General features: G+C 35.7%; 1 protein-coding gene across 1 annotated transcript; it reads right to left on the bottom strand.

Annotated features, from left to right (window-relative positions):
- Positions 1-790: 790 nt before the first annotated feature.
- LOC121441987 (olfactory receptor 4A16-like) lies at positions 791-1702 on the bottom strand. The gene has a single exon (XM_041643423.1). It carries the CDS (start codon positions 1700-1702, stop codon positions 791-793), a length of 912 nt encoding a protein of 303 aa, XP_041499357.1.
- Between the last annotated feature and the right edge of the window lie 10311 nt (positions 1703-12013).

Raw genomic sequence — 12013 nt, 5'->3', positions numbered from 1 at the left:
TCATTCTATGTTTTGATTATATTCTTTTTCTCTCCTCCAAAGTCTTCTACTTCCTACCCATTTAGGACATTTAATGTGAATTTTAATAAATTGATTTCCTATTAAAATTAATGATATTGGTTATTTCTTTTTATGTATTTTTAAATTATGTTTTGTTTTTATTTTCGAGATTGTAATTTTATCTCTTTCCTTGTCTTCCTCTAAACTCTACCATATACTCCTCATCTCATTAATTCAAGGAAGGCCTCTTTTTCTCATTAATTGTCATCCTGTTAATATATGTGCATTCCTAAGTGGAAACTGCTCATTCTGTATAGTGTTATTTGTGTACATATTTTCAAGGCTATCCATTTGGTCCTGGACAAGCAATTGAGGTGATGCTTCTGTGAGTGTTTAGCTTTACTCAGTTGCCTGGAGTTTTTTGTAGAGTTGAGGCCTCATGGGATATTCCACATTCAGTTTGTCATGTTTTTCAAGTAGAAAGCTCATTTTTTGAGTTAAATTTTGATATAAATTTAATACCACTAAAATATTTTCAAGAACAGCATTGTTTTATATATTTACTTATGTAAGTACAACTTTTTATAATCATCCATGATTTTCTGTAATATTCATAATAAAATGAAATAATATTTCATTTTTTAAAGTGCTAGCCAAAAGTATAGTTATTGACCAAGTAGGGAATAAGTGAACAATAGAATAATTTGTTAAAGTCTACGGCCTGTTTATTACTTAAGAATAGTAACAGAAGTACTCAGTGTGGGGAATGCACATTTAACCTGCCTGTACTTTACATTCTACACCAGAGTTTTTGCATAGCATTTTTAATCTCTGAATTTCTCATGGTGTATATTAAAGGATTCAGCATGGGAGTAAAAGCTGTAAATACCACACTTATTGATTTATCAATAGGAAAGTTAGACACCGGTCTAACATAAATGAAAATGCAGGGAACAAAAAAAAGAACAACAACGGTGATGTGAGAACCACAGGTGGACAAGGCTTTTCTTCTCCCTTCCTGACTGTAGCTTTTAAGAGTGTTTAGAATGAATGCATAGGAGATTAGGAGAAGGATAAAAATGATCATACAGATTGCTCCACCGTTGGCAACCACAGTAAGACCAATGAAGTAAGTGTCACTACACGCTAGTGTCAATAGTGGATACATGTCACAGATAAAGTGGTCAATGACATTGGGTCCACAAAAAGGGAGATTAGACACAAAAATAAGTTGAACCAAGGAGTGGACAAAGCCACCAACCCAGGCTATCACCAACAGAAGGATGCAAATCTTTCTATTCATGATGGTCAAATAATGAAGGGGCTTACAGATGGCCACATAGCGATCAAAGGCCATCACCACCAGGAGGAAGACCTCAGCACCACCAGATAAGTGTGCAGTAAATAGTTGAGCCATGCAAGCAGTGAATGAGATAGTCTTTTTGTCAGCGAGTAAGTCCATAATCAACTTGGGTGATGTGGAAGTGGCATAGACAGCATCCATGATTGACAGATAAGCGAGGAAGACATACATTGGGGAGTCCAAGGAGGGGCTGGCAAACACTGTCCCCACAATGAGCAGGTTACCCACCATTGTCACAAGATAGATGAGCAAAAACATGGCAAACAATACTTTTTGTCCAGTTGGATCCTGAATGAGACCCAGAAGGATAAATTCTGTGACATTGTTTCTCTGTCCCATTTAAATATATTTCAATTGTGTCTCAATAGGAAGCTCAGGTGAACAGGGTCTGCAATGGTATTACAAAAACGACAGGAGTTTATGCAGTTATTGAGCACATCTTCAGTAAAACTGAAACCGAAAAAATATTTTCCATGTAAGATTTCCTTATATATAACATTTACATATAGGAGAATATAGAAAATAGAACTTATCTGCGTAGATTGTGAAAACCAGAACAGGCAAGGAAAAATTTTAAGATCAGTGTGAGAAGTCATGGATTGAGTCATTATCAAGGTGTAAATATAAATATGTTTCTATTGCACAGTTAAAAATAAAAAGATTAAACTAAACAACATCAGAATCCTGTCTTTCCAAGCAGTCTACATTGCTGAGAGTGTGGTCCTAAGTTTTCTTTTCAATGATTCTGTTTTCTTTCTTATCTATTATCACCAAATAAAAATTCACAAATCAGTTAATATTATTTGAAAGACGCTATCTAGTAGTCACGAGCATGTGATGACTGTGGTGACAAAGTAGCAACTTTGAGATTCCCAGTCTTTGAGTACAATGTCGGTACCATGTAAGTCATTGTGTGCAATGTAAATACAATGTGAGCTGCCCAGGTAAAAACAGTACAGCAAGGGATAACATGGACGGTTGATTTACAGTGTGCCTGCAATACTTCCAGATTCACTCACTACCTGTGTGAACATTAGTAAATATGTTAACTTCTCTGTGCATCAATTTCATGATTTTCCCAGGGGAAATATGACACCACCAACTTATGTTGAAATAAACGTAATATATCCTGAGCAATGATGAAATCTAGCAAAATTTAAATTAATAAAATGCATCCCTGGTGTTCCTGATATTTTTACTATGAAACTGAGTCAGTATAAATAATAAAATCTCTATTAATTTAATAATTATAAATATAAATCAGGTTGCAAAAATATATCTATTACCCTTGAATCAATTTTAGATTAATTTTAGAATTTTATCTGTTAGATATATTTAGTTTGGAATAAATACATTTGTAACAAAGTGCAATATTTATCTATTTTAAATAGAAGCAAATAAGTGGACTTCACAAATACTAGGAGAAGGATGAAAGAGAGACATGTGCATACTATGCAAATATGTAGTCACACACACACATACAAACACACACACACACACACAAACACACACACACACACACACACACACACACACATAGTAGCCTCAAGTTATAAGCCCAATCCAAGAAATACTGCAAATAAAATAAGAAAAGCAATTCCTAGGGTAAGATAAACATAACATAGGGGCCAGAAAGAATCTGACATTTCACTAGATGGTAGCTGTGATGTACCTTTTACAAGTCTCATTCATATTATTGCTTCGTCTCATTCTGCATATCCATCCTTGAAGAACCAGACTGAGAAGCATACACCCATTGCAGGACATAAAGCTGTAAAGTGATGATTTCCAGTCCCCCTGTGTTATAATCTATTTTATGTATGTTTATTTCTTCTCAAATTTTAGTTCTGGTATGGGTAAGATGGAGATTCGTGATTACTATTTAATTGTATAGTTATTTACACAGTTCAGTAAATATTAGTATTTGAGCTATAGTTTATTATGTCTTTTTTTTTCCATAAGAAATGAAGAATAGACTCAACATGATTCCAAATGAAAGCCACAATGTCTTTTAAAAAATTAACACAGGCTATTAAGAGTATGTTTTTCTCAAAGAGCAAGGAGGTGTACTGGGAAGTTTTAGGGAGAGAAAGGGAAGACAGAAATATTACAAAATTATAATATCAAATATAAAAGGAAATATATATTTTTCTAAGAATAAAATATATACTGACAAAAATATCACACTAATGTTTTATGATAATAATTTTGAACACCAATCTAGTTAACAGCAGATAGGTACTGTTTTGAGCGTGAGTTTGTTTCTGAGTATATACTAAGTTGCTTGCTCAGTTCCTTTATGAAACCTTATATAACATTCAAGGTCATTGGTAGTCTTTTATACTATAGCATGATTGTTAAGGAGTATAAGAGTGGCTCCCAGATGCCCAAGCCGAGGTCCCCAGTTGGTTCCTTGAGCAGCTGAGGATGGGGAACCTGAAATGACCCTATCCTATAGCAATACTGACGAATATCTTGCATATCATCATAGAACCTTCATCTGGTGATGGATGGAGACAGAGACCCACACTGGAGCACTGGACTGAGCTCCCAAGGTCCCGATGAGGAGCAGAAGGAGGGAGAACATGAGCAAAGAAGTCGGGACCACGAGGGAAGCACCCACCCACTGAGACAGTGGAGCTGATCTATTGGGAGCTCACCAAGGCCAGCTGAACTGTGACTGAAAAAGCATGGGATAAAACTGGACTCTCTGAGCATGGCGAACAATGAGGGCTGATGAGAACCCAAGGACAATGGCACGGGGTTTTGAACCTACGTAATGTGCTGGCTTTGTGGGAGCCTAGGCAGTTTGGATGTTCACCTTCCTAGAAATGGACGGAGGGGGGAGTACCTAGGACTTACCACAGGGCAGGGAAATCTGACTGCTCTTTGGGCTGGAGAGGGAGGGGGAGAGGACTGGGGGGAGGGGGAGAAGGGTGGGAGGAGGGGGAGAAGGGTGGAAGGAGGGGGAGGGAAATGGGAGGCTGGGAGGAGGAGGAAATTTGTTTTTTTTTTCTTTTCTCAATAAAAAAATGGAAAAAAAACAAATTACATGTAAATATATTGTGCAAAATATAGCATCCCATAAAGAAAATAATAAGGTACAAAATTGGTTTGTTTGCTGTATGTTTGATATATATATAGATATATATATATATATTTAAATGTTGTCAATACAGAAAATAAATATCTATCAAATATAATACTAAAACAGACTCTGATATTTTCTAATTATTATCTGTATTTTGGTAGATTTGTTATTCAATTAGGTTGCCACTGGGAGAATATATGATCTTTTTGCTATTAGTTGTATTTCAGGATATCACAGAGATTTTCACCTAGCATTCATTTTCAGTTGTTTTGTAACTGTGTATTTTGGGTCTTGTCCTGGTTCAATAAAATTAATACTTCTTTCATTCAGGTAATTAGATCTTTCCTGTAATTATGGTCTTATAATAAAATACATGAAAAAATTAGGTGTAGTTCTAGAAATAATCACAATTGATGACTTTTTCTACACATGCTTCTCATTAAGTCATTCTTCCACAGAGGTATAAAAGTGCAAAGGAATGCCTATAATGTAAAATCATATATTATACAAAAATAATACAAATAAAAATCTTACCTGATAGGAAACATGACTTCATGGAGAAAAAAGGATATATATTTTATTCCCATGTAAAACTTGGTTTGTTAGTGGAAATCAACATGACATAGATTTGGTGGCTGAAATATGTAAACATAAAATTTAGCAACATTAAAAATCACACAGTTTTTCCCTTAATCATTTCTTGTGATACAACAAAAAATGACTCTGCTATGAGGACTCACAATTGGTGTGTTTATATTTAACTGCCTAAATTTTAGGGCTTTGTTTACCAATCCAAACTTCAATTTAATTTCTTAGATAAGAAGATGATGGAAATCTTTCCACAAGTATAAGCAGATTTTTAATTTCTTCTCAAATATCATCTTCCTAGGAAATACTTCTTCTTCCTTCCGAATTAAAAAAAAAAAGTTTACTTGTACATCTTCACATTTCCAGCAGGAAATTTAAATCTTACACAACTTTCTGGTAGCATTCATTGATATAACAAGAGAGCATGCTAGTTCAAGGACTGGAGTCCTCAAGAGCATCATCTAGCTTATATGGAATGGGGTTCTCACAATGCCCTTGGGCCATTCTACCTGAAGAAAAATCCCTCCATTTATATGAGCAGATACAGCCTACGGCTTTTACATCATTCACTAATTTAAAGTTAAGAGACTATCTGGTCATAATAGAGCTATTTGTTAGAATATTTGGAACAAGTTCAAATTCAGCAATCTCTTCCAAAGAGGTTTCTTCCCTAGTCAAGTCTCTTGAGGAAAGAGACTCTGCCAAGAGATAGGGTCTGATTTGTCGGTAATCTATACTATGAAAAGAAAAATTTGATCTTCAATGACTGATGAAACATGAATTGTAAAGTATCAAATATTTAGTAAGGCCAATAATATTTAGAGCATTTTGAAGGAGAGAGCATACCCATTCCCCTTTCCAACACCCAAGTACAGCATGGCATTTCTCTGTAAGACTCATTACAACCAAGGAGCTCTGTGTACAAAACCAGAGAACACAGAACTTCAGACTTCTGCAGCTGGTACTGTGGCTCTTCAGAAGATAAGCAGGCTAAGTTCTGCACTGTTTGAGTTATGGTGGTTTAGACAGGCACTGGATTTTTCACGTCATAAATACCCATATAAACAAGCTCTATTATAAGTTGTCATTTTCAATTTACCAAACAAATGAAATAAAACCAGGAATCTCAAAGATTATTTGTATTCTTTCTAAGTTAAACACTTAGCAATATTGCCAGTCAATTGAATAAATGGTGAAATATGCATGAATCATATTCAATTCTGTAAAAATTATCAAGGTATAAAGTCATCATTACTTCATTGCAGAATAATGAGCTAATACATAGACTAGAAGAAATGTATTTAGAAAAAAATAACATTTGGAAATGCTGAATTTACCTCATTTTTCAGAAAAATTGAAAACTGACAATTTTTGAAAGAACTGATCACTTGAAGTTGTTTAATGGATGCAATTGCCTAAGTTTCTCCAAACTGAATTTAAGGAACTACTAATGCTCTTTTAATCTTAGTAAAGTAAGAGTGTTTATAGAACATATGATACCTAGAACAAGTCAATCTTGGACTATGCTTGCTTCAGTAAGAAAAATATATGGAGAATATTAGCATAATATATTGCCTCCAAATATTCAAGATTCATGGTAATTTTCCATAACCTAGATCTGGCAACATTCTAGAATAAAAGAAAGAGATTATGTGTTTGTCACTTATGAAACAATAAGAAACAATTCTCAGTACCTAATATCAAAAGAACAACAAGGAGGGCTAGTGAAATTGAGAGTCAAAAAGCTGTGGGGCTGTTGTTGTCCAAAAAAAAACCCAAAAAATTAAATTTATTTTCTGCAAAGAAGTAGACTCTGTAAACTAGTGCCACTTTCCTAAGCTACTATTGTCTCTTACTGCATTCTGGATGTTAAGGTATCACAATGATGCTAAAAGGAAACTAGTGCCTTAAGGGTTGGTTCAGGTAAAACACTAGAAGGTCTAATTAATAGTTCCTTTTTCTTTCCCCTTCTCTCTCACTATGTTATTGTCCATAATCTTAACACTAACCAATAAAATTCTGATAAGCTATTCCAACACTATACTATCATGGATATCATGAACTTTAAATGTGTCTAAAATTTATCTCTTTTATAAATTTAAACATTCCAGAGAGTCAAATTGGACCCACCTGAATAGACCAGACTCGCCTAGGATAAGCATCACTTAATTCTTCCCTGGTCTTGGGACATCTAGGCAAGTCCCTCTTCCACTTCAGGAACCCTAGAGAGCTCTTCTCCATTTTTCATCTTGGGACAGTCCTTACTCATTCACCAGGATAAGAATTTTTCTAAACAAAATCTTCTACCTTGCCAGCATCTTGTCAGGTCCAACTGCCAGCTGGAAATTTCCACAAAGTTCAGAAAACACTAAAGCATCCAGCTACCTCAGGAAGTGGCCAAGCACCCCGACTCTCCAGTGCCCACAAGCCACCCACTGGCTACCCTTAACCCCCCATTAATTTTTGTAATAAATGAAATGGTAAAATGTTATCATTTCTATCACTTTGGCAAAACGTATAGCCACCTCAAGGGCATGGCACTTCCGGGTTCCAGGGCCACTCATGTGCCATCAAGTATCCAGACAACTTACATAGCCATCCAGGAATGCTAGGTCCTACATGATCTATGTTTAGCATGGTTGTGCAATCTATACATGACGCAGATATATAAGCCCCTGTGTACATGCACTAGGTAGCTTTTAAAAGCTGGACACACCTACTCCATACTCTCCTTCTGCACCAGTTTCCTCATGAATGCACGCTCTCTCTCTCTCTCTCTCTCTCTCTCTCTCTCTCTCTCTCTCTAAATAAACTCTTTAAGTGGGTTCCATTGTGTGTCTTGTATCTGTTCTAGTTCTTGGTAATTTCACTAGGGTCTTCAGCAATGTGTACTTAGTTTCCACCTCTGGTGGACAACTAAGGAAAATAGCAATAGCCTTCATGTTCTGGGAAGTCTCTTACAGAACCCTGACCAACAACTCAAAACAAGGGTTGATTTAGTAGGGGAGTCTTTGATACTTGGAGAGGGTACCATTCGATCAAATGAGAAAATCTCATTTAAACTATATATGTGCGGCAGGGCAATAGCACAAGCATAAGCAAGTACGTGTAAACTCACAATGAGTAAACAAAATTGGCCAAGAAAACCTGTCAGTGGATCAAAAGCTCAGTAACAAATGGCCCATACTCCTAGTCAACCACAGCATGCTGTCAGTGACTGCCAGTTTCAAAAGAACCAACCAGACACGTTCCTGTGGCAGCTTAATTTCCCTAACCCCCAACCTGTTTGCAATAAAGAGCTTCTGTATTGAAATCTCAAGGAGTCTATGCCATTACCTATGTGTCTTCTCATCCTGTGCCTCCTGGGAAATAGGGACTGAACATCAGGCAGCAGCAACAAGCACACAAAACTACACATATGTATATTTATACATAGAAGTACATGCAATATAGGATTTATCATTGGGTAAATAGTTAATAGTATGCCTCCTTACAACTTTTTCAGACATAATTACTGTAATTTCACTTTTCTTCTTCCTTTGTATATATGTATCTCCTTTCACTCCCTCTCCCCTAGAAGCTTCACTTTTCCAATTTTTCTGAATGAATATTTTATATTTTGCTATTCTGTTCTCTATTGCAATTCCCATCATGACAGTGGCCTCTTTTATATTCATGGTTTCTGAAGTTATTCCAGGATCTGTAGTACTTGCAAATGAAGATTTATTTCTAAGAGCTTCAGTTAAAAGATAGCATTGACATTTGTCTTTCTGGATCTGGGTCATCCCACCAAGTATGATATTTTCTTGTTCAATTATATTATTTATAAAGATCATGAATTCATTATTTACAACAGTAGTATTCCAAAGTGTATATGTACCACAAATTTCTTCTTTACTAATCAGTTGCAAGACATTTTTTATTTCTATATTCTATTATTGTAAAGAAAGCAACAATGACCATGACTGAGGAAGTGTCTATGGATTTTATTCAGGATATCTGCCCTTGAAGCCAATGAAGGCATAAAATTGAAAAGCATAAAGCTATAAAATAGCCTCTGCCAGATCTCCCTGTTTCATAACTGAGTTCAGCAACATGTATTCTTATCCATTCTGGTTTTGATCAGGACCCAGGTTATAAGGGTTATGAGAATTATGTATCTAGCTCAGTAAAATTTGAGTATTCAACTTGCATTTTATTACTTAAAATATGAAAACTCTTTGTATAATCTGTAACTTTTTCATTTCGTTTATAGCTTCATTTGTACATTTACTTTGTCTCCCTTACTTTCCCTGAACTCTGCCAAGGTCACCTGTTGATATGTAATATGTGGTGCCTCTTCAGAGTGGACACCAAAGGGAGCAGCGCCCTCTTCTGGCATGTGTGAGCACAGTTCCTCTGCTAAGGAATTAGTCTCGCCTTTGTGTCTGAGGAACTCAGTGCTAGAACAAGGTCCCTCAGATTTCCATAAGACAAAAAGTGCAGTGTGTCAAACAGTTCCATTGCAGCCCCTTCACCAATTCTTCCATTGCCTTTTTCTCACTGCTTTCTGTGCAAACATGCAGGACAGGACCTCTATGGCTATTCTAAACAGCTTGTTGGTATCAAGCTGACCTTTTCAGCCTGACCATAAAAAGTCAGTGTGAGGGACTTCACCAAAAATCATGAGGAGCAGAGACCATCTGACTATGCAGTTCATTGTTTTAAGGGCTTGTCATTTCTTGATTTTATTTATTTACTTACAATTAACTTTTTAAAAAACTCTTTTGAAAACATAATTCTATATTGATTCTTTGGGTATTTCACATCATACACCCTAATCCTACTCACCTCCCAGTCCCTTCATATCCTATCCTTGCCCTTGAAGCATTTCCCCAGACCAGAAATCAATTATAATCAAAGGAACTCTGAGCCACAGAGACAGAGAACTTAGAATTGTAAGTCGGTTTTATTTTTTTAATATGAACTTGAGTTTTATTTATTTATTTATTTTTTATTGAGAAAAGGAAAAAAAAAGTTTCAGTCTCCTCCCAGCCTCCCATTTCCCTGCCCCTCCTCCCACCCTTCTTTTCCTCCCCCCACTCCTCTCCCCCTCCCTCTCCAGTCCAAAAAGCAGTCAGGGTTCCCTGCCCTGTGGAAAGTCCAAGGTCCTCCCCCCTCCGTCCATGTCTAGGAAGGTGAGCATCCAAACTGGCTAGGCTCCCACAAAGCCAGAACATGAAGTAGGTTCAAAACCCTGTGCCATTGTCCTTGGCTTCTCATCAGCCCTCCTTGCTCGCCATGTTCAGAGTCGGGTTTTATCCCATGCTTTTTCAGCCATAGTCCAGATGGCCTTGGTGAGCTCCCAATAGATCAGCTCCACTGTCTCAGTGGGTGGGTGCACCCCTCGTGGTCCATGTAAGTCGGTTTTATTTCCCTAATTGCCATTTTAATTCTTATAGACAAGGAATCATATAGTTCTTCAATTTTATTTGAAGATAATTTTTTGTTGTTGTTTTGTGTGTGAACAAGTCTTAATTCTATGTCTGGATGAATTATAACTGTTTCTCTTAATTTCAGCCCCATTGTTAACTGACTAATTGTTATCGAGAGAAAGCAATTATTTTAACATATGACTAGTGTCTAAAGTTTCCAGAACTCTCTTGCCTAAGCCTCACACATGTTAGCTTTGAGTCCAAGACCAAGACCTTAAACCACTCATGTTTATTGTAAGATACAATGCTATGTGTGTTATCTAAAAGTTATCATCTGAAAATGCAGAGATAGTGACCAAAATGGAGAAATCTTAAGATAAACAATGCATTTCTGGAATTTAATCATGTAGCATAAGCATTTGTTTTTAAATTACTTGTTTGAAAAACTGTATTGTATTTGAAAAATTCATATGTGGACACTATCTTCTCATTCCAACTACTCCCTCAAACATTTCCTTGCCTCATCCCAGTCTACAGTATCTATTTATACATATATATCACTAAATATTATATATATATATATATATATACATACACACACACCTACTGAGTACAATTACTGTTCTTCATAGGTATGTGTCCAAGGCTGAACACTTTAATTTAGAAATTCTTTCTAGCACCATAAACATGCCTGACCTCTTCTAAACTCACTATCTTTAAATTTATTTTTAATTTTTTCTAATGTATGTTTTGATCATATTTGTTTCTCTTCTCTTCTCTCTTATTCCACTTTCCACGCACTTAGGAAATTTAATGTGAATTTTAGGTGCATTTTCCTTTTAAAATGAATGATACTGGTTTCTCATTTTTAGAATTATTTTTGCTTTTATTTTGAGATTGTAATTTCATTTCATTATTCTCTTTCATTTCCTCCTTCCACACTCACCCATATATTCCTCCCTCCTTCAAGGATGGCTTCTTTTTTCATTAATTCTCAACATGTTTATATGTATATTTATATATACATCTACATTCCTAAATATAACCTTCTCAGTCCCCATGATGTTTCTTGACTGTATGTTCCAGGGCTGTCCATTTGGCCATGGACAACCAATTGAGGTGTGCTTTCCTGTGAGCACCACTTTTCCGATTTTCAGCTTTACTCAGCTGCCTGTAGGTCTTTGAATAGGATTGAGGCCTCATGGGCTTTTCCACATCCAATTTGTCATTTGTTGGTATTCCTGTTGATACTTGTTTTTTAGACTTAAAGTAGAAAAAAAACACTTTCTTGTGAGTTTAATTTTGATATATATGGAATAAAATTAAAATATTTTCAAGGACAGCAACCTTTTATATTTTTACTTATATAAGTACATCTATTTTCATAATCTTCCAAGATTCTCTGTAAGAGTCATTCTAAAATAAAAAAAAATAGTTTGCTATTTTTTTAAAGTGCTGTGCAAAAATACTGTTCTAAACCAAGTAGAGAGTACTTAGACAACAAAAGCATTTGTTAAAGTCTACTGCCTGTTTATTACTTAATAGGAACAGAAGAGC

The sequence above is a fragment of the Microtus oregoni genome, unplaced genomic scaffold (genome assembly GCF_018167655.1).
Source record: "Microtus oregoni isolate MIOR12 unplaced genomic scaffold, Mior012 000002F_ref0000024, whole genome shotgun sequence".
Lineage (NCBI taxonomy): Eukaryota > Metazoa > Chordata > Mammalia > Rodentia > Cricetidae > Microtus > Microtus oregoni.
Note: the sequence above shows the minus strand (reverse complement) of the source record. Positions and strands in the feature narration are given on the sequence as shown.